A 24,595-nucleotide genomic window follows, 5' to 3' on the forward strand; every position below is an offset into this window, starting at 1 on the left:
ACTTGAACATGTCAAATAAGTCTGTTTCAACCTTCATATTTTAATTCTCACTCCAGTTAAATGGAAAAAGGTAAGCTCCACTAAATACAGTGGAACTCATTTCACTTCCAAGTAAACATTCATAAAAACATGCTGTTAGTGTGGATTTCATCTCTGACCTGACCCAGGAATGGGAATACCATTGTAAGAAAATGCATGCTTTGGTAACCCTGGAATCATTCTCTACCCTAACTTCCTGAGATTGAAATGCTAGGAAAAAAAATAGAAAAGAAAAATGTCCCATATATGTAGAATATTTTGAAATCACAACATGTCCTGCAGTTTCATAAACTATATTTGCTATATAGTTTAGTTTATTGTTAGGATTAAAAACAACAAACTTTACTAATCCTCTGCTTAAATGAAAAATAAGCATTATCTACAGCTAGCTAATTGTGAATGACCTTGTCATAAAGGGAAATTCTCTGAAGAACAATTCAATATTGCCTTTATTGTGTTTAATTTAAAACAACAAGTGTATTTGAAGAAAATATAGCTACTACTTCTAAGATTCTGAAACAATGCAACACCAAACTGCACGCTAACACAACCTATAGGCCACAATCAATTTACTTTACAGTAATTCTGGAAGAATCAATGAGACAACTCTAGCATTTGTGGGCAGCGGACTGCAGCATTAGTACGTGAAGCAATGAAGAACAGAGACGAAGAGAAAGGGGGAGCAAGCTACTCCGCATGGGTGGGGTGACTGTATGTTTTACCATAACTCGATCAATAAAAGGGGACTTTAGGAGTATTTCTCACCATTCACGTGGGACCAATATATGAACATGTATGTATCCGTCCCACATTTATATATGCAAAAAAGCCAACTGCATTCAATGGCACTTAAAATGTAAGAAAGGCACAAGCCAGCATCAAACATTTTTCCCGGAACGTCGCACTCACTTCTGCGAGCTCCTTGAAGAGGGATTTAGTGCCCCAAACGAGCAAGCACACAGAGACCCTGGTCATACAGAACGTTCTCTAAGATCCCGGCCAAGCAGTCAGGGATGGCGATGTCACAGACACCCCCGTCCTACTGTTTTCTCCAGGGCATGCGCACACACACACACACACACACACAATGGGAGGCAGTGGTGTTGTGGTCAGTATTGGACAGGAACTGGGAAGACCCAGGTTCTAGTCCTCATTTCGGCTATGATGCTCCCTGGGCGACCATGGGCCACTCACCAGCTCTCAGACTAAGCTATCACAGGGTGGCTGTGAGGGCAAAGGGCGGACAGGGAGAATCAGGTAATCTGCCTTGGGCTTCCTGGAGAAAAAGGGCGGGATGCAGATGCCATGAGTAAATGAAGTCAGAATGGCACACTGCCAAAATCCACATGGGGAAGATAGGAATGAGCGCATAACAAAACTGGGGGAAGCCTTTAATTTTTGCCTGCAAATGTAGAAGACCCCTGCTGTCGATAGCTGGAGCTGGCTGATATGGACTTGGGCAAAGAGGGCATCTTATTATTCGCTTCTTTTTACTTAAGTTAATAATTGCAGACTTGCAGCAGTTTTGCAGCTGTTCCCTGGTGATTCAGCTGATGATTCTGGGAACAAGTGCCTGCACTTCTTCATCTCCCTAGAAGATGAAGAAATTGGCTACAAGTTGTATCAGGCTCAACCGCCTCCCTGACTAACTTTTGCGCTGACAGATGTTAGCAAGATGATTCTCATTAGCTGGGAGATGAGTATTGACAGATTCTGTATCAGAATCTGAGGAGCTGCTTTGAAAACCACTATATGCATGCGAGTAATGTTGGGGCATACATATTCCACTTTAGATTTTTTCCCCCTGAGAATCCCTACATTTCCCTACCCATTTTTGCAATGGAAACAAGTGGCAAAATTGTGCTCTTTGGCTCTAAAAAAGAAACTGCAGGAAATGCATGGTTTCAAAATTCACATGGAAAAATCCTACATTGATGCTAGAGATAAAGGTTTAGGGTAATGAATACAGCTGTTAATCACGCAATCACAGAGTGACGCTTTACAGATAAAAATATGCCAGGCCAAAGGAGTGCATCTAGAACTCCTGCCTTCATGGACGTAATCTTTATTTCTGACTCACTTCTAAATAATGCAAGGCAAGGCAAAAAATAATAATAATTTAAACACAGAGAGCCTTTTCCAACAAAAAACAAATACTTCCGATAATGACTTATCAAGAATGAATCCTTATATTCAAATAGTCACTTTCCAGGTGACAAAGCCTGAGTTCACACAGCATGACAGCTCACATTTAAGGCTTGAGTCAGGACTGTCACTGAAACATAAGTTATTGGCAAACCATGGATTTTTGTGCTATCTGAACTCAGGTGCAAAAAAATTCACAGTTCTCCTCAAAACAACAAACCAGGGGTCCTGTTTGTGGGTTATTTGTGAGTAACAAACCATGGTTTGTTGGCCCAGCTGGGTTTACACAACATAACAAGCCACAGTCCAACAATGATCCACACTCAATCCAATGATCCACACTCAATTAAGGATAGGCTGCTGTGTGGTGTAAACCCAGCTAATGGCCTCTTTTGTTCTAGGCAAGTCACACTCAACCAATACTCAACTTTAGCGGTCTGCTGTGTCATGTGAACTCAGACAACGGCCTTTTCCATTCCATGCAATGAACAACCACGTGGAGGGGGACACTGACCCCTCTCCCTTCTCCCCACTGTCCGTGTATTGGAGAAACTTCTGTAAGAGAAACTGGCTGTATATGCATAGGTGCCTCTTGCATGTGAAACCCTGCTAATGCAGCATTTCAAATCAAGCGGAAAGACTTGGTGCAGTCACAGCGGGCTTTCCTCTACCAACATCCTTCACTCCAGTGATGGGGAGAAAGGGAGCTGAGACAGGCAAAGTGCTTCCACTCTTCCCTTCCACATCGTTGTTCAATGGATAAAGCGAATACCTACTAGAGTTTGTGCATGTCGTAATCAATTATACCATCCTGGGAGAAGTGTGTACAACAAAACAGGTTGGTTTATAAAACAAACTAACTAACTAACTAACGAAACACCCAATGTTGCATGCCAAGTTTTCACATTAAATTTTTTTCCCATCTTCCCTTAATACCCATGATCAGGAGCAGCTGTGTGAACTGCACACAGAAGAAGCCTGGGGCTAGTTCTTCTCTCAGAATAGATTATGCAAAGATGGTTAATTAAAATAGAGCCTCTTTCCATAATTTATCCTGGTCCCCAAACTCTGGTTTTTCAAAAGCATTACAATATTTCTGGCAAGAGCTGAGGTGGAACTGGACAAGAAACCAGGGGAACAATGGGAAGGAAGGAGAACGATGTTAAAAAGGAGATTCTCAAGAAGTTGTATGCTGTGCTGGATGTTGCCTTTGGGCGTGTAAGTTCACCTACTCTCCTGTCTATACTGTTTTAGTGCAGTACTTTGACTCTATGTATCAATAGCGGAAGAGCTGGAATATTAGTAAAAGGCTATGAATATGGAGCAGAAATTTTACTCCAGTCGAGGAACAGAAAAAATGTCATGCAAGATACACTTGAAGGACAGAGATAGCAATTACAAGTACTTAGCATACTCCATGTGTATCTGAATACGTCTGCCTCTGGGTTCTGTTCATTCCCCCAGAACCCAGAGGGAGGAAAGTGTGTTGTAGAACACACTTCAAACAGGCAGAAAAGCTACAGAGACAAGAAGTAACTGTACTCTTTTCCAAGGGTACACAGCACACTGGGGGAAAAAACATAATGATAAGCCATTCCTTAGATTGTTCAATCTCAGACCCTTTTGATAGCACTGACAAACACTTCTGAAACCTTAATGTTTTTCACATAGATTAAAAATAAAAAAACTTACCGTCCATATTCCCTGTAAATTCTGTGATACGAAAAAGTTAGAAGGGAAGGAATTTGTGCAATGAAAGCACAATGAATGCGTCAACACAGACAGCTTTGTCTCCTGTGAAGAATGTTCTAATAATTTTTTAAACTCTAGGAATTACATACCTGTTGGAATGAATGTCGCATGCTGTTGCAGCTGCGCACTAGCAAGAGCCTGTTGGTAGTGCAAGAAACCGGGATTAAAAACAGGACTGGCACCATTGCTTTTCTCAAGTGCTTGTCTCTTTGGTAAAGGATGAAGTACACCAGGAGGAAAGGCCTGTAAATGGGGGGGGGGGGGGAGAATAACATGGATGATCATTCTTATACTAGCTTGTCCTATGGTTAAAACATTACAATTTTAATAGCTGAAGATGCCTTGCCATGCACATTAGTTCAAAACAGCAACGATGTCAAATGGATGGCTTTTGGATTTGTTATTGATAGTAAATGCATGGCACAATTAAACTAAAATTTTAGCATCGCAATCAGTAAACTGAAACAAAAGGGGGAAAGCTTTTCAAAACAAAAGGGAATTAACAAAGAAATTATCTAAATACAACTAAAATAAAACTGCACTTGCATTTCACTGCATTAAAAATGATCTCTGTTTTGTTAGCTATATTAATTAGCACAAAATAAGCAACTTCAATGACCAAAACAGGATTCTTCTCACTTTATCTTTTAAGTAAATCTATTGATGATAAAACCTTGTTAGGAAAGAAGTTAAGCTGCTTTGCAATAACTACATGTGAAAATGAGATGGCTACATACTGAAATTATTTTTGTAAAATTAATAATACAGTTCAGTTAACATTAAAAATCATTGCATCTTGGAAAAGCTACATGCAAAGCAAAAGGTGAAAGGTCAAAGTACCAGGTCTACAGTTGCTTCGAGAGGTCGCTTCATTGCTTTGGCAGTCGACTGAGTCTTTTAATAACAGGCAGCGAGCACATGATGGCAGTGGGCCAATGGGATTCAAGCGAATTAACATACAGGTAAACAGCAAGCAGAGGTGCATCATGGGAACGGCATTGCATTGTGGATAGGTGAGAAGGAAAAAAATATTCTGAATGCAATATACAACATACAGAACACTAGGCATGCACAACAACAAAAATGTTTTGTTTTCTAAAGAGATGAGTATTACACCTTGAATTAGTACTGAAGCAAAAATGCATCTACTATACCTTAGTTAAAAGCATATAAAAGAGTAAAATATAGATGTTTGAAATTTAGGAAAGTTGAATAAACAGCAGCTTGCAGACACCATTAAGCATTTATAAGCACCAGTAAGCATTTATGCTACATAAGAAAGCATAGTTATTTCAGGGGGTTTCCTAAATGAATTTTTGATAAGTTAGTAATGCCATGCTTAAAAGCATTGTTTCTAGACACTAACATTCTACACCAGTTTGTTTTAGTTACCATCACAGAACAGCCAATTGTTCTAAACCAGTGAAGCCTCTTTGAACAATTTAATAAAATGAGTGCATCATGTTAACTAGAAACATATCTTCCGTTCGGAAAATGCAAATAGGAATATGATTAAACTGAACTTCTCTTTCCTTTTTAGATGTATTTAGTAAATATTATTTCTGATCACTAACTTATCATCAAATTCAGCATGGGACTTGGTTTTGGGTTTTTTGTTTTGCTATGCTGGGAACAACAGCTTCAGGTTCTTTCATTGAACTTACCGCATTAAGTAGAGAAAAACTGCACATTATTTCTAATTAAGCATTTCATTTGACTAACGAGTAAGTTGTTTCATTTCTGATCAGAACAGAAATCTTAACAGAAACCCTGCTCTGTGTGATTTACAAAAGTATAAAAAGTTGCCTTACGCCAGAGCAGATTGTTGGTTTATCCGGTTTGGTTTGTCTAGCCTCTATATAGCAATGGCCTTCCAGAATCTCAGGCAGATTCTTTCCCAGCCCTGCTGTCAGATACAGCCTTTACCTGGAGATGCCAGTGATTAAACTGGACACCTTTAGTTATCCATACTTTGGCGTAACTAAGAGTGATAGCTGGATTACATCACAAAATGGGTAGGGATCAACTCACCATTCCTTTTTTCATGTGGAGTTTTTCTACTTAGAAAACAGTTTAATATATATCAACTATAAACACTCAGCACAATAGGTTTCTCCTCAGGAGACTTCAAGGTTTAGGGTCACATTTTCTTGCTTGGGAAAAGGAGTTCACCCAATCCTTGCAGCACTGCCAGTGCACATCCCGCTAATGGAACCAAAAAGGTCTCCAACTGTTTTGAAAGAGTGGCCAAAATTTGGAATTTTGGAAGCATGTTGTGGGTGCTCTCACAAAATGGCTCCATGAGAAAGTCTTGCCCATTTACAAAATGGCTGCCATTGTAGTCTTGACCAAATAGAAAACACCCATTTACCAGAAGGCGTATTGGTGCGGTTAAAATAAATACAAGACAGAGGTGGGATCTGAGTTCCAAAACATAAAAGGATTCTTTTGAGTGCATAGTTTCATGCTCTAACAACTATTCACAGATGGGAAATTAAGGAGGTTCACAGACAATTAGCTTGGCCAAGTAACTGAGTACAAGGTACCGGGGGACTCTGTACTATGTCTAAGGGAACTCACTCTCAGACGAGTGTGAATAGGATTACAGGGTATTCATAACTTTCGGTGCCTTTTGCACCTGGTTCTTGAGACCATGCTCTGAAGTGCCAGAGACCGCAGCATGGCCTCCATGCGATTCTGCAGCCATACCATGCCAGACAGCAGCCTGCTTCACTTACAGACCTTCGAGGGTCATGACAGCTTACCCTTAACCATTCCGTGTTCTTGGCAAGCAGAGCATTCAACACGCTCACAATAATCCTTGTGAAGGTTTGTTCCAGGTTAGATTCTAGACATATATAGATTAATGGGAACACTGGAATCCAGCTTATCTGGAAGTTAATTTATGCACAAATTGGACTAAATGTAATTTTAAAATTATTCATGACAAAAAGGAATTACATTCTACTGCTTTAGGCTTTTCCTGCTGGCAGTAACTGCCCTTATCTAGTAAGGCAGTTCTGTGAATAGGGGTAAGCAGTCCAAGCAGGTAAAGCACGTAATTTTGACACACATCTGCTTTTGTATTTATTTACTTACTTGATTTATATTCCACCATTTTTCTTAGAACTCAAAGTGGCTTACATCATTTTCCTCCTTCCGCTCTCAGTCTTATCCCTACAACAACCACTCTGTGAGATACGTTGGGCTGAGAGTCTGTGACTGGCCCAAAGTCACCCAGCTGACCCAGACGACCTGAGACCCAGTCGCGTACTCTTAATCACCACACCACACCGACTCCTGTATTCCTGTGCTCTTCTGAGACTTACTGAAATGGACTGAGATATTTTTAATAAAGGTGAATGCATAACCCATGTCACTAATTTGTTGCAAATGACGACACACAGACAAGAATTAGAAAAGGGGATGATGACAAATGAAACTTTGAAGAGAGTGAATTTGGTGGGGCTGAAAGTGGTTCCCAATCAAAAACAGAATTCTGCCCTTACCTGAAGAAGAAAAGCAAAGCATTTCTAGAATCATAATGGCCTATTCTTGGGAATATAAATGGAAAGTAACTGCTATTCCTTCCTCTTTAAATGTTCTGTTTGTTCACTGCTGGAGAGAAGATCATATCTAGTGGAGGGATGCATCCTGGACTAGGAAGCATCTGTCCCCTGCCCCTTCAAACAGGTGTAGGGAACAATCTTATGCAAGGGTGGTTGGAAAGGAAATGCCTACAATTCCTATCATGCCCCAGTATGAATCTGGGAGTTGCAGGCCTTCTCTCTAAATTAGCACAGGATTGCACCATTAGTCTTCAACCTTGAAATGGGTCTATTTACTTGATACAGAGTATACATGGGCCTTCACAGCAGGTTGCCCTTCCTTGGGTAAATTCTGTACTGTTCTGTGTTTCTGGAAGCCATCTGATATTGACACCAGCTGTATTGTCTGTATCTACTACATACAATAACAAGTCACATTTGTTTACTTTCTTGTACAGTGCCAGAAATTAGAACAATGCTTCTCTGATATGTGTGCTGAGCACACTTATCTTCTTGAGATGGAAACTTTTGTTTATTTTATTGAACCCCACAGATACAAATTTGCTACCATCAGCCAGTATGGTATGACAGTTGTATCAAAAATACATCTTTCAATGCATTCCAGAATTAATGAAACAAAATCTGTAGACACAATCACTTCTTTTAGTGCTTCCTGACACTCTTAAGCAGCACTACAGGTTGCGATGCTGATTAATTTTCCATGTTGAGGTGACTGCTTTTAGCTTGGCTTTTAAGTATCACTGCAATGCCATGAAATATTTCATGGCAATATCAGAAGCCTAAATGTGCAGGCACAAGCCCTTCTATGCACTTATAGATGCTCTTAGAATGGCATCAAACTGTCACAATAAGTCAATAAATAAAGCAATTCAACAACCACGAGAGGTAAACAATTGTTCTTTTTGCATTTAACTATTAAGAAAAATGAAGGTCAACAATTTACAACATCATTGTGATATATCACTGATATAGCAAGGCCATCAAAATCTGTCAGTTTGGGAATGTGAGGCTGATCTTTAAAATGTTCCGACACAGCTCACCACATTCTTATTTAGCCTTAGGGTGATTTGCAGCATAATGTAAACTTACAACATTTCAAAAAAGTGAAACATTTATCCACTGAAATACAACCATACCATAAAAGAATTAATCATCAGCCATGTCCACAAACAATTCAACCGATGCATTAAAAGTCCATCATATACTATCAAATGCCTGGAACTAAAGAAAACATGAAGGCACCCGAGATGACTGCACTAGTACCAGGAAGGGTATCGCCATCCTCCAAACCTCGCTTGGAAGACACGTTGATCCTAAGACACAAGTAGGTTCTTATGAAGAGAGGCTCTCCATCAGGAATTGTATTCTCAAGTTGTAGAGGTTTTATATGTTAAAACCAGCATTGCTGGGCTCTGAAACACTTTGACAGCCAGTGCAAGCAGGCCATAACTGTTGTTACATGTTTGGACCTTCTGGTCCCCATTATCTAGCATTTGCCAAGTCATCTTCAAAGCTAACCCTATGCAGAATGTGTCACGGTAATCTTACCTGGAAGTTGGCACAGGCTACTGAAGCCAGGTTACCCCTGTCCAGAATGACCAAAGCAGGGCCAACAGCTCAAGCTGACCGAAGGCACTCTGCGTCACTGAAGCCATCAGTAACTTAGTGACAGTGATGACTCCAGAAAAAGGCCCAAGCTATGCAACCCCAACACTGCTTCTTTAGGGGGAAGTGTAACAGCACCCAGGAGAGGGGGAACAGTATTCATCTGTCATAAGAGCTATGCCACAGCAGAGCAGTCTTGTCTGGACTGAGTCCACTGTCACAGCCAGGCACTGCAGATGCTAAACAGCATTGGAGACAAAATTCTGAACCCCATGGAACCCAATACCGAAGAATCCATGCCATCAAGCAACATGCCCCAAGCCCTAGCACCTGCAGTGGACCATCCAAACAGAAGCAAAAGCTATTGCAATGAAGTATTCCCATATCTTGCTCAGACAGTTGCCCCCTAAGGATATCATAGCTGATGGTGTCAAAAGTCACTGAGAGATGCAGTATGATCAACAGGTTCATACTACCCCTGACACAGGTTATCACACAGAATGAGCAAGGCCATTTTCATGACTAAACTGAGCCTAAAACATGGCAGAAATGAACAGAAAGAATCCTCCTCATCCAAGAGCACCTGAAGCTGGTTGGCAACCACCTACTGAAGGACCTCGTCTGGGAAAAGGAAACTTGTCACTGGCTGAAAGTTACTGAGATGTTCCAGCTGCAGGAACAATTCCTTCGGAAATAGCATTGCATCTTTTAAGCAGTCCAGAAAGACTCCCTTTGACAAAGAGGCATTAATCACCCCCCTGGCCTAGATGACTGTTTCTTCCCTGCCAGTTTTAGTAAGCCATGGAGAGAAAAGGCCCAGTATGAAGGTGGCTTTATGAAGCACCATGTCAACATCCTTGAGTTGTACCAACTGAAAGTTACAGCACTGCATTCTGAATACCACACCTGATTACCTTGCTGTAACAATCGACTCTAAACCCCAGCAAATGCAAGGTATTTTATCTTGGATGTGCCTCACATGCATGTCGCAGTGGACATCTGATGGTACCATAATCTCCTTAGGGCCAGCATGTAAGCCCCAAATGGAAAAAAAAAAAAATCTGCTGGACGGGATAGAAAGGATGCAACAGAGAAGAAATAACATTTCTTCAACCACATTTTCTGTCCTTGAGCAAGCTTAAATATGGGCACACACCATGTCCCGTTGCGTTTGTTAGGAGCTTTTCTCTGCCTATGCTCAAGCAGTCTCCATGGGTCTTTATGAACTTTGCCCGTCCAGAGAAGGTGCTCATGACCAAGTATCCTTATTGTAGTAAGGATACTTGGTCCAAGTATCCAGGTTGTTTCTGCATTCCACAGATGGACCAGTGCTTTGACTGGAGACCCAGCCAGAACACGCATACCCAGAGCCCCCAGGAAGTCATTCAGATCCTTTACCTTCTGGGGGTAGCCCATCTTAAGAGACCCCCTTGCACAGGGGAAAGTGAGGCTAATCCTTAACATGCAATGATCTGAGCACGACAGAGGAACCAATTCAATCTCTTAAGATCTCTTAATAGGCTCCCCACTTTCTCCATGACTAGCTGAAATAGCAAGACATGCTATATGTGTTCGACGGAAGCCCTGCTGGGACAATCCCACAGTTGACATGAAGTTCACAAAGAGCTGAACACGCCAAACAAGTGCCCTCCACATGAACTGTGATGTCCTCCGGCGCCCACACCCTGGGATCCTCAAAAGCACATCCCAGGCTGCAGAGCCTGCTGAGCAATGGGGCGGCCAGTTAAATCACCAACCTATCTCGCTGGGCAAAGACTCTAGACTAGTAGTCAGGAAGACAGAGAGCCTGGGGAGAGGGAGAGGGGGAATGAGAGAGAGACCGAGCACACGCAAGAGAGAAAGCGTGTGTGAGGAAGTGAGAGGTCTGAGGGCAGGCTGACAGGGCAAGCAGCAAGCCTCAAGTGGGAGAAAAGGGCTGAAGTATGACACAGGTATGGACTTCTTTCTGCCTAGTTAGTCCTCCTCACAATCTCACTCCTCCCCCTACCCAGATCCACACAAATTAGCCCCCTCCAATGCCATCCCTGTAAGAGGTTTTACCATGTCACATGCATATCAAATTAACTCTGTGAATGAATCCATTGCATACATAAAACTATGAGAGGCTAAAGGAGAATTAAGGATTCTAGAGTCTTTAATCCTCAACTTAACAGGCACATGTATAAATAAAACTATTCTTCTCTTCTTTCTCCCTAACCGTCCCTTTCAGATACTCCTGTCACTAGCAAAACAGAAGCTGCATTAACGGGGATTTCCGTACAGTCACGGCCACATTGCATGTCTCAGAAGGTGCAACGCCAGTGTCGATGCCTGTATGCAGCTAGCAGAGCAGTGACCTGTGCTCCAAATCATCCAAATCCTTTAACGGTCAGAACTGGAGGGGCAGTTGCCACGTGGGTACCTACGCTCCTGAGAGATACCTACTGTGCTGAAGTTATTAAATGAAAAAGGCATGTCGGATTGCTGAATTGATCTGCGCTACAAAATTAACAGAAAACCATATTTGAGAGCAGGATTTGAGCTAAATTACACTCTTAAGCAAGGCTAGCTTCACAAAAGCAGAGATTCCACAGTCCTGCATTCTGACACTTACCATCACCGTAGCAGCTGCAGCGGCTGCCTGAGCTGCCATTGCAGCCTGGTTGGCCTGGTGCTGAGCAGCTTTGATTTTGGCCTGCAAGTGAGCAGGAGGGTGAAAATATTTGCATTTCTCCCTCATGCAGCGCCCTTTTATGTAATCCATGCAAACAGTCACGGTGTTGTCATTTGTGTCAATCATTGTGCTGTCTGCGGGATGTGCAAAGCGGCAGTCGGTTTCGCCCCGTGCACAGTTTCCTCGCTGGAACTCCCTGCAAACCTGGTGCGCAAAACAGGACTCGTTATGCATGCCGATCCACGCACGAGGGGTTGGGCAATTACACACAAAACGAAAGCAGAAATTTAAACACGTAATTTTTGCGGGCAAATGAGTTAGAACATTTTAAATCCTACCAATACTTGGGTTGGCCACCTCCCAAATGTTTTGACCTACAACTCCCATAATCCCTCATGCTGGGTGGAGATGGTGGGCGTTCTAGGCCAAAACAGCAAGAGGTCACATACCTGCTTTAACCCGCACCCGTATGATGGTCCATGCTTCTGATTCTGCATCTCTACACACATTTGCATGCTCTCTGCAAATTCGTTCCCCTCCCACTGACTTTATCTGTTTGCCCTTCCTCTCCCCAAATCATAGTGATCAATCATCTAAAAGAAGGCAGAACCCACAAGCTCAAATTGTCTTTCTTTTCTCTTGAAGAGTCTTCGAGACATTCAGGGAACTGGGTTTTTAACCATTCAGGGTAATTTAACCATTGCACACAAATTTCAAGTCTACTTGACACTGCCTAAATATGGCTCAAAACCCAATAATTTTGATGCATCTTCAGAAACCTAAGTGAATCCCCTTTTATGGCTCTTTGTCAACGGTAGAGTCAGTCAGAAATGGGTGGCACGCAAAGGGAAAAGGCAAGTCTTGCTCTCCTTTACCATCCACACAACAGCACTACAGACTAACATCCAGAAGAGAACCAACCACGAAGCCATCCCTTCCTGCTGCACGTTGTCCCATGACCTGTTCAAAGTACTCCTATCACTTCTGAGAACCACTCGGCACTTGTTCTCAGGTGTTCTGAAAACAATCAGGTTTTCCAGAAGATGTTGATTCTGAAACTGATTTGGGAATGAGACATACAAACAATTCTGCATGTTTAATTCCCAGTAGGCCTACAGTTAGCCAAAGCACATTATTATTATTATTACTACTTCTACTATTACTATACTACATTTGTATCTCAACTTTCTTCCTCTTGCAAGGAACCCAAGGTGGCCCTCCTCTCCATTTTATCCTCACAACAACCCTGTGAGGCAGGTTAGGCTGAGAGTCAGTGTAGCCCAAAGTCACCTCATGAGCTTCATGGACAAGCAGGGACTAAAACATGGGTTTCTAAATTCCCTGTCCAACATTCTTAGCCACTACCCCAAGATTTACTGTTTTTAGTAGGTCCTTTGAATTTAATACATCCAGTCCAATATATTCTCAGAGTCACCGCACTAACAATCATGCATCACTTCTATACTTGTGTTAGTGCAGCACAGAATACCTGCAATACCTACTCTCTGTAGTAACTAAGGTTATGTAGCTGCATCACCACACTAAAAATAGTAATACTTTGTTTGTAATTCTTTCACGAGACAGTTCAAAGAACTATATGTAGCAACATAAACAGCGTTCATCTTACCTCCAGTTTATCTGTCCTGAGGAGCTTCTGCGTTGGAGTTGACCCAGGTACTGTGACAGGGGGACTTCCTGGAACAATGACTGGTGGTGTGGGAACAATTTCAGTAGGAACTAATCCCACACCAGGAGTGACAGGTGTTAAATATGGTGCAAAGCTTAGTGCTGTGTTGGATCCTATTGTTGGCCCTACAGGAAATGAGGGCTGAAAAAAGAAAACAGAGAGAAATGAAAACAAACACGGTGACCCAGATGTATTACTCTACAGGTGAAAACACAATAAATGTTGAGTTTTGTTCATACTACTCTACATTATGTGTGGCATTTCAAAGAAAAGCATTTATCTTGTTTGTTTATAAATCTAGGACTGCCTATATGCCAACAGTATCCACCACCAGTGCAACCAGAAGGCAGTGTTTCTTAAAGCAACTGGGAGAAAAAGCAAACAGGTATCATTTCACTGGTCAGTCCTTAAAAAAAAAAAAAGAATTTGAAAGTCACTGTAGGAAGCCTAACGTTAAAAACTAGCATGTTGATGAAGTAACCTCTGTTAAAGGCTTCAGTCTCAACATAAAACCATGGCTTAGCATAGCCAAAATAAATTAGATCCAAACTCACTGTGAAACAGACATTAAAAAGTAACTGTCTCACCATGAGATTTTCTGAAACCATCTTTGTATGGGAGGATGCGTGCCCAGAAAATAAACATAGGGAAAGATACTCAGGCAGCAAGTGGTTGGTAGAACAATTTTAAAAACCTAGCAAAACAGAAAACTAAGAGTATATATATTAATAATTCTTCTGGAAATGTTATTTCTATATACTGTCAAGCTGTCTCTGACTTAAGGCAACCCCAAAGAAAGCCCCGCAAAAGATCCTGGTCAGCCTTGCTCAGCTCTTGCAAACGCAAGGCTGTGGTTTCCTTTATGAGATCAGTCAACCCATCTCATCTTTGGTCTTCCTCTTCATCTGCTGCCTTTGACTTTCCCTCGCAGGATTGTTTTGTCCGGGGAGATTTGCCCTCCTGTGCTGATCTCAAAGTACGAAAGCTTCAGTTCCATCATTTTTGCTTCCAGGGAAAGTTCTGGCTTGCTCATCTGTCTCTCACGAAGCTCTTCCCCAGCACCATATTGTGACTGCATCAATTCCTTACCAGTTCCTGCTTTCACACCCAGACACGCTGAGCAGGAATACAATATTGCTGATAATCTACAAGGCCCTATTTATTCCATCTTCAATCTACAGAACTAATCCATAGTACAATTCATTATATATGATGATATTGCATACTTCCAATAAGAAAGGATTATAACTGCTGTAAGGGAACATTAAGAGATGATCCTACAGCTGCTCTAGTCAAAGGAGTTTATAATTTTTAAAAAAGGTATTCTTCCTCAAGTCATCACAATTCATTCTCTCTTGAAGGAGGATTAACTTAAAAAAAATCCCAGCCCAAGCAGAATACAGAGTGAATGAACCAAGGAAAAGTATTAAAATACAGGTTAAAAACTTAACGTTCTTAAGGTTTTAGCTTGTATAATTTCTGGATTCAATTTACACATTATAGGCTAAAGTTTCAAAGCAGACAAGAGCAAACACATCAATAGCCATGCTCTTAATGAAAATGCAGCCTGTTTAAAATAAAAATAAATATTCTATTATAATCTATATAATCTATTATAATCTATTATAGATTATAGATCTAATCTATAATAGATTATAATCTATTATAATCTATAATATGTAGATTAGTTGTGGTGCTATGAATCACATTGTATCTTTCCCTTTGTAGCCCTAATCATGAATGCAGGCAATCCCCAGGTTACAAACATCCGAGATATGAACAACCTGTACTTACAAATGAACTGCCATGAAGCCTATTAATTTAGAAATTAAATTGCCCTACCCATTTAGAGAGGGAAACCTCTCTGGCATTTCCTAGCTGCAAAGAGGAAGAACTAGAGAGTGGAGGGGGAGGGCTTGTGGTTTTCCCACTTCTGCAGGGGTCCTGTACCCCAAACCCTCTACAAATATGGAGGGTCAACTATACCCAATCCAAGTTGCATACAAATTCAACTTAAAGACAAATTTCCATTTTCTTAGGAACATGTTTGTAACCCCCAGGAATGCCTGTAAACTTCCTCCTCCTTAAAAGTGAATCATCTCAAAACAACTGCAAGAAGTCATAATATATATGGATGTCATTCGTTTCTTGGCTTTTTAAATTCCACCTAGAATATTTTACAACAGCAATACTGTAATATAATTGACAGAGGTGGAAATAATGAAGTGCTCCAAATGCATTTGTCATGTTAGCAGGGGCTAGAATATGAAGGCAGCACAGGCTGTCATTTTGTAAAGGTACTTACCATTGGCTGAAGGGGTGTTCCTGGGAACATAAATTGCATTTGCTGTGCAAGCATCGCTGCTGCGGTTTTCTGTTGGATCAGGTTGTTCCTACCATTAATTTCTAGCTGAGTTTTCAAATGTGTTGGTGGATGAAGATATTTGCAGTTCTCCCTTGTGCAACGGCCCTGAAAAATGTTACAACATTACCCACTTCTGGAGAATTTACAATAGTCTGGTCTCAGAAGAAAAAATATTAATCAGAAAAGCACTACGAAGGCTGAGCATCTCACAGAAACCAAATGGCCTGAAAAACACTGCTTTTGTTGGCTTTTCTCCAAGGCATGGCATCCCTATTCTAATCATATTAAACATTCCATTGAAAATCTATGGGGTATTTCCACATACAGTGTTCATCATTAGCTGACTTACAAAATAATACTTCTGCCATTAAGGGCAGCCTGGTGGTGCACTGCATGAAACTCCCAGTGGAAGAGAAAGATAACAGAGTAGTTAGGAGCAGCACTTCTACACAAAAGTGTTCTTAGGCACACCCTGGCCCTTTCCCAATGGCACTCCATAACCTATGCCTACTGAGGCTTAGTGACAACAAAACTGCATTTCTCCAATCCATTCCAAGGGCTTAAAGAAGGCGGCATCAAAAGCACTACTCCCAAGCTCATCTCAGAAGACATCTCGGAAGAAAAGTGACTGCTCTGCACCACATCTAGCACAAAGAGTATTCCGGCTCCACTGGGGGAATGACCAACATGGGAAGGCTGAATATTGGATTACATGGTAACCTTGCAGAGACCTGGCAGCCACTGGCTCCATGGAGGATCTGACCTGTTCTCCTGTAACAAAGGCCTCCACTAAGCTGAATGAGTGATCTGGGGCCATATTGCAGTTCTCAGAATTTGCAGAATGCAGCTACAAGTAGATTAACTCCCACCAGACAGGGTAGTCTGATCACATTTTAAATTCGCAAGAAAGAGACGAGGTCAGTATAAATCTCTAATTGCAATGATGAGCTGTTTGTCTCCAGGATCACTTCTTCTAATAGGCAGGTATTTATAGAGAAATGAGAAGGATAAACGCAAGGCCGCTTAAAGAGGCTTCAAGGGCTCTGGGTATCCTTCCACTGTGAGGAACAAAAGATATTCTCCTTGGGTTCATCTCCCGGGACCAGTCAGCCTCAAGCCATTCTCCTCATGTTCCCTATTCAGCAGATGGAAATGGACAGCCAGTCATCCACATTTTTGGATATTTATGAATGGTATACCAGTGATGTGTTCCAAGTCCTTTACTCTAAGTCTCAGGTCAAGTCCCAACTCTTTACTTTCAAGTCCAAGTAAAATCTCAAGTCACTGCAAGAAATTTTGAGGCAAGTCTCATGTCTCCTCTGAAGTCTCAAGAGCCAACTTTAACAGAGAAGAGGAAGGTGGTGGTGGGGGGGGGGGGTGTGAAAGAGCTGTCACCTCCCCCCACTGATGCTCCCATCTGCACTTCTCTTAGTGATGCACTGAAGTCTTTTACTTCAACGATGATTTAGTTAAACCAGCGCTCCCCAACCTTGTGCCTTCCAGACACGTTTGGACTGGGATATCCAGAATTCCCAGTCAATGGCCATGCTGGAATGGAATTCTGGAGTGGCAGTCCAAACACTTCTGACAGCCATCAGGTTGGGGAAGGCTGGTTTAAACAAATGAGTAAAATCCTTATCCAGCCCCGACCCCTCTGAAACCCGCTGAAACCCGCTCCCTCCCACCACCTTGGGTATGCTTGTGTAAGGCTTCTGGGATATCCTGCCACACAGTAAGCCCTGCAGTGAGTCGACCATAAAAGACGTACAAATCTCGAGTGACTTGCTCATTGCTCCCGGGTCAAGTTGTTGACGTGATCTGAGGCAGCCCTGGGAACCCGCTGCTGAGTACCCAGCACTGCGATATACCGTATTTCCATCCAAACTTAACACATCAGTTCTCTTTCTCCTTTCCATTCGCACTACAGTCACAGCTTCATCATGTGATATCAAAGAACTATTTAATGTGTTGTCATCAGAGTAAATGAATATACTGATGATTAGTATCAGGTTTCCAATTCATTTATTTCCTGAAACAGAGTGCATAATAATTGGCTGAACTAACAATTAAAACATACCACTTTGTTGACAAACGGACCCTTTATACTACTTAGGAGCAAAATCCAATGCCTTCAGCCACAAACAATTGAAATGTACCTCAAGACAGGATAATGACTGTAAAACTAAGGATTTCTGTTTCTCGTGTGGCACACACAAGGATATTCAGCATGAGCATTTCATTGAAAATGACTGAAGATGAACGTTTCAGACGCAAAGGTTTGGAGTTACTGGAAAGAACAGTGCTTTTTCATGAGATGAAGACGAAACGTCTACGGCATCTTAATGCATAGGCTAAACAGACAAACGCCAAGTCCTCCACCTAGGAAAATGAAACCAAATGCAATCAATACAAGACTGGGAATATGTGGCTTAACAGAATGGAAAAGGAAAAAGACCTTGGCGATAGTGTGGACAACAGACTAAATATGAGCAAACAATATGACGCTACAAAGAGGAAGATCATGATCAATGATACCAGGACATGGAATAATCAACTCAAGTTGTGACAACTCAGATTCAGGCCAGATATCAGGAAAAATTTCCTCACTGTCAGAGCAACATGACAATGGAACCAGTTGCTTAGAGAGCTTGTGGGCTCTTCCACACTAGACATTCAAAAGGAAACTGGACAGGGATCTGGTGTGAACTGGTGACCTGCAAGGCAGAAGGTTGGTCCCAAAGGCCTTCTTGGCCCCTTCCAACTCTACTGTTCTAGGAACACAGTGACTGCAGGTGGGCTCAAGAGAGCCATGACCAGAACCCTAAATGTGCCTGTCCATAGACACCTCAACAAAGCAAACAATTTTGCATTCCTTTGCTCCTCATGAAATGATGCAAGCAATAAAGCTAGGCAGTCTCTAATTAAACATAGTTATACCATTATCTCCAAAACAAGAAAATATAATTACTCGCTTTCAAACAAGCTAGGTTATTAACTAACTTTTTGTCATGGTTTAATATCATAGTTTAGTCTGAACCTGTAACCATCATTTCTCGCTTTGCATGAAACTGGAATCTTTCAATTGGAATAGAAGCTTTCAGTGACTGGGACAAGAGGAGAAGGAAGGGGTAGATGCTCAGGGAAGAGGTCTATTCAAATCTTAGCTTGATAATCCAAGAACTGATTATCCAAATCAGGCCATTGTGTTTGATGGTGAACAAGGAATTCAGGTTTAAGAGTTTATAAGTACATAGCTTTGTTTGGTTTTATTACTATTAAATTTGGGTTTTTAAACCAGTATTTTTCTTTGATTTTAACAATGTTGTTTTTATGGTGTCGGTATTTATTTTAATGTCCTATTTTATACATTGTTGCAAAGAGTCCAGAGAGCTTGGGCTATGGGGCTGAATAGAGATGAGGATGATGATGATGATATAATCAATTTTCATTCACCTTGAAAAACTGCATCCCATCCTGTATCCAGACCAAAAAGGTTGGCTTCTTCATAAGTATAGAGGGGTTCAATTACTGTGAACTTTTACATTACTGTATAAGATTTTGAAGATTCCTAGTAATCTTTAAAAAGACATTTAATATTTTTTACAACTTGTTTTTGTGTTCAGAACTACCAAGTGTGATTCTAGATTTACTAAGATGGCCCAATAAGTGAAATCCATATGTGTTTAGTATCTGCTACAAATCTTAGCATGGCATTTAATTCACACTAAATACATATATTCAGGATCCCAAGTAACTTTGCAGGGTTATAATAGTGCAATCAGCAAACTTAAAAGTTCCATAGTAATTATAATAAATAAATAATCTTTTAGATATTAAAAATATCAACTTATACAGATTAGGCATATGCTGGAATTGAATCCCTAGAAGGGCTGGGCAAACAATAAGGGTCTTTTTCCTGATTGTTGCAGGTTTATATATGAATGCAACATGAACTAGTTTTTGAGGCTCCAGAGGGGAGAGGAAGGGTCAGTCCTGGAATGGACAAAATACTACAAAAACCAGGTGTCACCCTACTTGGATCTGGCATATGATAGAAGTACTCTGTTACTATCTCAGTCTTGGGATTGCTTGAATAGGTGCAACCTATCTTGTTGCTGCTGTCCAATTCCCTTTTCCCCCTCCCTCTCCACCTCTTTTACCTGGTTTTATCCTTTTAGATTTGATGTTTTAGCCCCATCACCTCTATATGTTATCCTTTTACTAAACTTGTTTTGTTTCCCAAGCGTGGGGCAGTCATGGGCTGAATCCAGTGACTGGTCCAGGGCTCTGAGACCAAGGAAATTCCAGGTGGGATTTTGCCCAGGTGGCTGGGGGAATGGGGAATCCCTGATAGCTGTATAATAAAGAGCTTACTCGAGACCATGACCTGAAGGACAGCAGGCCAAACTTCTGGAACTCAGAAACTAGACAGATGTCAAGCCAAGTGGTGAAATGCAAATGAAAAGTCCATGAAAGATGGTCACTAGAACAGGATGGATGATTAATGCAGTGAGGGATTTACCCAAACCAAGATCCAGCCGCATTTACATATATTTAAGCATTGCTGATTTTAAAAAGGTCTAAAAAGCACTAAACTTTTGATTAACTTACAGTGTGCTCAAGGCAAGGCCTCCATCTTTGCTAGATATATACCAAGGGCCTGATTTCATCAACTGTCTCTGAGCATTACTGTATCATGAACAATATACAGAAGCTTTATTTTATTTGCAGGCTCCATCCTTCATTATCTAGACAGAAAGTGGCCTTTCCAGTAAAGGATGGAAAGCAAATTTCTTGTAAGGTTTTCAAGCAGAGGAATGAGGATCTCGTCATTATAGAGATCTTAAAAAATACATTATCTCATTTTGGGAAGTTAAAAAAGGGATTATCTGAATGCTGAAACTAAAGCTGTTAATAATGCATGAGTTTAGCTTATAAAGTTTACTGAAGAGAAGACAGTATGATGTACATTCCCAGTTTATTGGAGAAGTGATGAAAAACCCATGGGAAAAAAATTAAAAATAAATGAAGACTCTTCATTGCCCAAGTCATTCATTAACAGGAATAAAACAAAGCTTGAGGGTAAAAGGAGACAATGCAGGTTCAGTTAACATTGTTAGTTTGACTAAGAACCTCCAACACTAGCACAGAGTTATACACATCCTGTAAAAGGATATTAAAGTTGGTGGGAAGTTTGAATTATAATGCTAGTATAAACACTGCCTAGTAGGAATTACCTGAGAAACTGAACTAGGGAGGGAGGGAAATCATTCTCCATCTGCCAGGTTCCTCCCTTCGCCTCCGTTTAGAATGCGAACATGTACTCTGCCATTATGAGAGCAAACACAATTCTTCCATTATCTGCTATTCCCATCATTCAATGATCAGGCTTGAAGTGAAGCAGAACAAATTCTCTATAATTAGAATTCTACCAGCCTTTTGTACCATCTCCATCACCCTGCATCTTCATCATCGGCATGTGCAAGCAGGACTATTACCGAGAGCCATGGGAAATGCTGGGAGGAGCTGGTGACATTCCTTCCGGCCATGTACACTGCTAGAAGGCTTGCCCGGAAGTCCTCCATTTACATGTCTGCTCAGAAGTCCCACTGGCCTGGCTCACACATAATGTGAACCTGCAGCATGCATGGTTGTTATTATTAATTTCATTCCTTTGCTGCCCAACTGCTGAAGCTCTCCGGGCAGTTTACAGCAATACTCAAAACTACAGGCCACAGAGGCAATAAAATACCAGTATTTTTTCCCCAATATCTGGCATTTAAAAACAATGTGACATCTAAATCCAGTTTTCCCCAAATTAAATCTGTTAAAAGAGCTGATAAAAATAACACTTCAGGCTGTTAAATACCATTGCGTGTCATTAAATCCCTGACAGAAGAGGACAGAAAAGGTGATGAGTTTTCGGCCAGTGGCCGAATTCTGGGGTGAATTCTGGAGGTGTTGTGACATGTGCAGGATTCCAGTGGAGACCTTTTTCTTCTTTTTTAACACTCCCTGCCCTGGGAGTAGGGCAAATTTCAAGACAAACATTTAGTTTGGCCCTCACAGGAACTCTGGAGCAAGTTTAATCTTAATGTATTGGAACAGGTTAACCAGATTTCAAGCTGGTGGTAAAAGCAGGTTAGCCACCCTTCTCTTGTTACTTAGTAGGATAGCCAGATGAACAGTGGTCTGCGGAAAGTATAGAAAGAGACTTAAATAACACTGACACTGTCCTCCTTTTATGGTCACTGTCCTTTTGTTTTACTGAGATTGTTCTCTTATCTTTCTCACTTTCCTTTTCCCCCTTCTGCCTCTTGTAATATGTTTGGTGTGTTTTAAGATTTTAGCAATATTGCTAGATTCACTGTGGTTTATAGTCTCATTTTATTCTCTTTTAATTTTTAATGTTTTTATATTCCACTTTATAATGTTATTGAATTTAATGGATTTAAGTTTTGTTTTGTGAACTGCCCAGAGAGCTCCAGTTGTTGGGCAGTGCAAAAATGTAGTAAATAAAATTAAAACTAATTGTAATGTTTAACAGTTGCTTTTATATAACTTATATTTTTTGGTTGTTATTTGTTATGTTAAGATTGTTGTTTTATCGTGGTTGTTTTAATGACTGTAAGCCATCATGAGATGCTATGCATAAGGAACGGCATACAAAAGTTTTAAATAAATAAATATTTATATAATATGAAGAGTAAAAAAGAAAACTTTTGTGTATAACAGCTTCTGAAGATCATGGGTCAAACAACTGAAACTGCTGTTAAAAAAAAGATTTACTTAAGGTGGGGGGGGATCTAAATTTGGGGATATATAAAGAACAAGAAATAGAATACTAACCAGTGTACTGCTCAGATGCTATTATTAGAGAACATGCTCTCCCGGCACGGAAACAAAATCAAAAGTTTAAATTCTCTGAATTAGGCTAAATCCACCATCCTTCACATGAGACTACCAATCATAAGCATTTGTCTGAAATTGTCTAGTTGACGCAAGCTACAGAAGTCCTATTCACATGTTGGGCTACCTGTGCAGAGCTTTTGCACAGTGCAAGATCAGAGTACACTCACCCACCAGCATGGGTGATGCCCTACTCTCAAAAGCTCACCTCTGCGCTCCGTCTTGCATACCGCAGCACCCGTAAAATTCAACAAATGCAGACCCAATATGCACTATAGTTGCTGCTCAGAAGCATGCATTTCTATGAATAAATAAGACCAGGAAGAACATGGAGAGAGTATTAATCACATTTCCTAGCTAAAATATGATTAACAGAATTAGCCAGGTATTTGAGGTTATTCACAAAGCTGTCTAGCAGAAAGCCGGAACTGTGATTATACATATTGAGATCTCAAGAGTCATCCCAAGAACAAAGGCTTTCTTAAAGCGGAATCTTAGGCATGAATTCCCTAGGACAGAGAATCAGGCACAGTAACTATACTGGGACCTCCTCCCATGTAGAGGTACGCAGGGTGACACACTGTCCAAAAAGCAAGCCCCCTTTAAGTGGATCAGTGAAATCAGCCAAGGTGGATACTTATACATTCAAAAGCACCACAGCAATGCCATATAAAATATACCTACATTTCCATTTCTCTGTTACGGTATTTATTTATTTAAAACATTTTTATGCCGCCCCCATTGCAACGCAGCCTCGGGGCGGCTCACAACAGGATACAAAGTACATAAATACATAAACAATAACAATATAACAATTTTAAAAAATTGTTTAAAAGCCCCCAGTGCATCTCGGCTAAAAATTTAAAATCCTATTAATGCAAATAATTTAACAATTAAAATAAGTTTTAAATAAAAAGGTCTTAGCCTGGCACCAAAAAACAAATAACGACGGCGCCAGGCGGACCTCTCTGGGGAGCGCATTCCATAGATGGGGCACCACCGCAGAGAAAGCCCTCCTCCGGGTACTCACCCTCCTAATATCATTCACAGAGGATTACCGGAGAAGGGCATCTGTTGCTGATCTCAAGGGGCAGGCAGGCACATATGGATGTAAACGCTCCTTTAGGTAACCAGGACCCAAGCCATTAAGGGCTTCATAGGTCATAACCAACACTTTGAATTGGGCCCGGACTTCAATCGGGAGCCAGTGGAGCTGACGGAGAACTGGGGTTATATGAGAACAATGCCCAATCCCCGTCAGCAACCTGGCAGCTCTGTTCTGCACCGATTGAAGTATCCGGACCATCTTCAAGGGTAGCCCCGCGTAGAGCGCGTTACAGAAATCTAATCGGGAAGTCACCAACGCGTGTGTCACTGTCGCCAGGCAGTCGTTCTCCAGGAAGGGAGGCAGCTGATGTATCAGCCGAAGCTGAAGGAAGGTGCTCCTCGCCACCGCCGTCACCTGAGCTTCTAGAGACAGCTCAGGGTCGAGGAGCACTCCTAAGCTGCGAACCCTGTCCCTCAGAGGGAGTGCAACCCCATTTAGGACAAGGCCCAAGTCCCCCATCCTGAGGCCCGAACCGCCCACCAACAGGACCTCCGTCTTGTCTGGATTGAGCTTCAGTTTATTAGCCCTCATCCAGCCCATTACCTCGGTCAGGCACCGGTTCAGCACAGCCACTGCCTCACCTGGATTGGTGGAAAACGAGAGGTAGAGCTGGGTATCATCAGCGTACTGATGACTCCGCAGCCCACACCTCCTGATGTCCTCTCCCAGCGGTTTCATGAAGATGTTAAATAGCAAAGGGGACAAAATAGACCCTTGCGGAACTCCATGGCATAGCTGCCAT

General features: G+C 41.4%; 1 protein-coding gene across 9 annotated transcripts in view; it reads right to left on the reverse strand.

Moving 5' to 3' along the window:
• Nucleotides 1-24,595, reverse strand: part of MBNL2 (muscleblind like splicing regulator 2) — an 86,356-nt gene that overhangs the window by 19,084 nt on the left and 42,677 nt on the right. For 6 of the 9 annotated variants that reach the window (XM_044437768.1, XM_044437775.1, XM_044437769.1 and 3 more), the window contains 5 exons: nucleotides 15,777-15,941; nucleotides 13,412-13,612; nucleotides 11,725-11,988; nucleotides 4,777-4,830; nucleotides 4,026-4,179 (listed from right to left, as the gene is read on the reverse strand). In XM_044437768.1, coding sequence (XP_044293703.1) covers nucleotides 4,026-4,179; nucleotides 4,777-4,830; nucleotides 11,725-11,988; nucleotides 13,412-13,612; nucleotides 15,777-15,941 — 838 coding nt within the window. The remainder of the gene's footprint in view (nucleotides 1-4,025; nucleotides 4,180-4,776; nucleotides 4,831-11,724; nucleotides 11,989-13,411; nucleotides 13,613-15,776; nucleotides 15,942-24,595) is intronic. The other 3 variants (XM_044437772.1, XM_044437774.1, XM_044437773.1) reach the window with 1 other exon arrangement.

This window comes from Varanus komodoensis, unplaced genomic scaffold (genome assembly GCF_004798865.1).
Source record: "Varanus komodoensis strain SLA01 unplaced genomic scaffold, ASM479886v1 scaffold31, whole genome shotgun sequence".
NCBI lineage: Eukaryota > Metazoa > Chordata > Lepidosauria > Squamata > Varanidae > Varanus > Varanus komodoensis.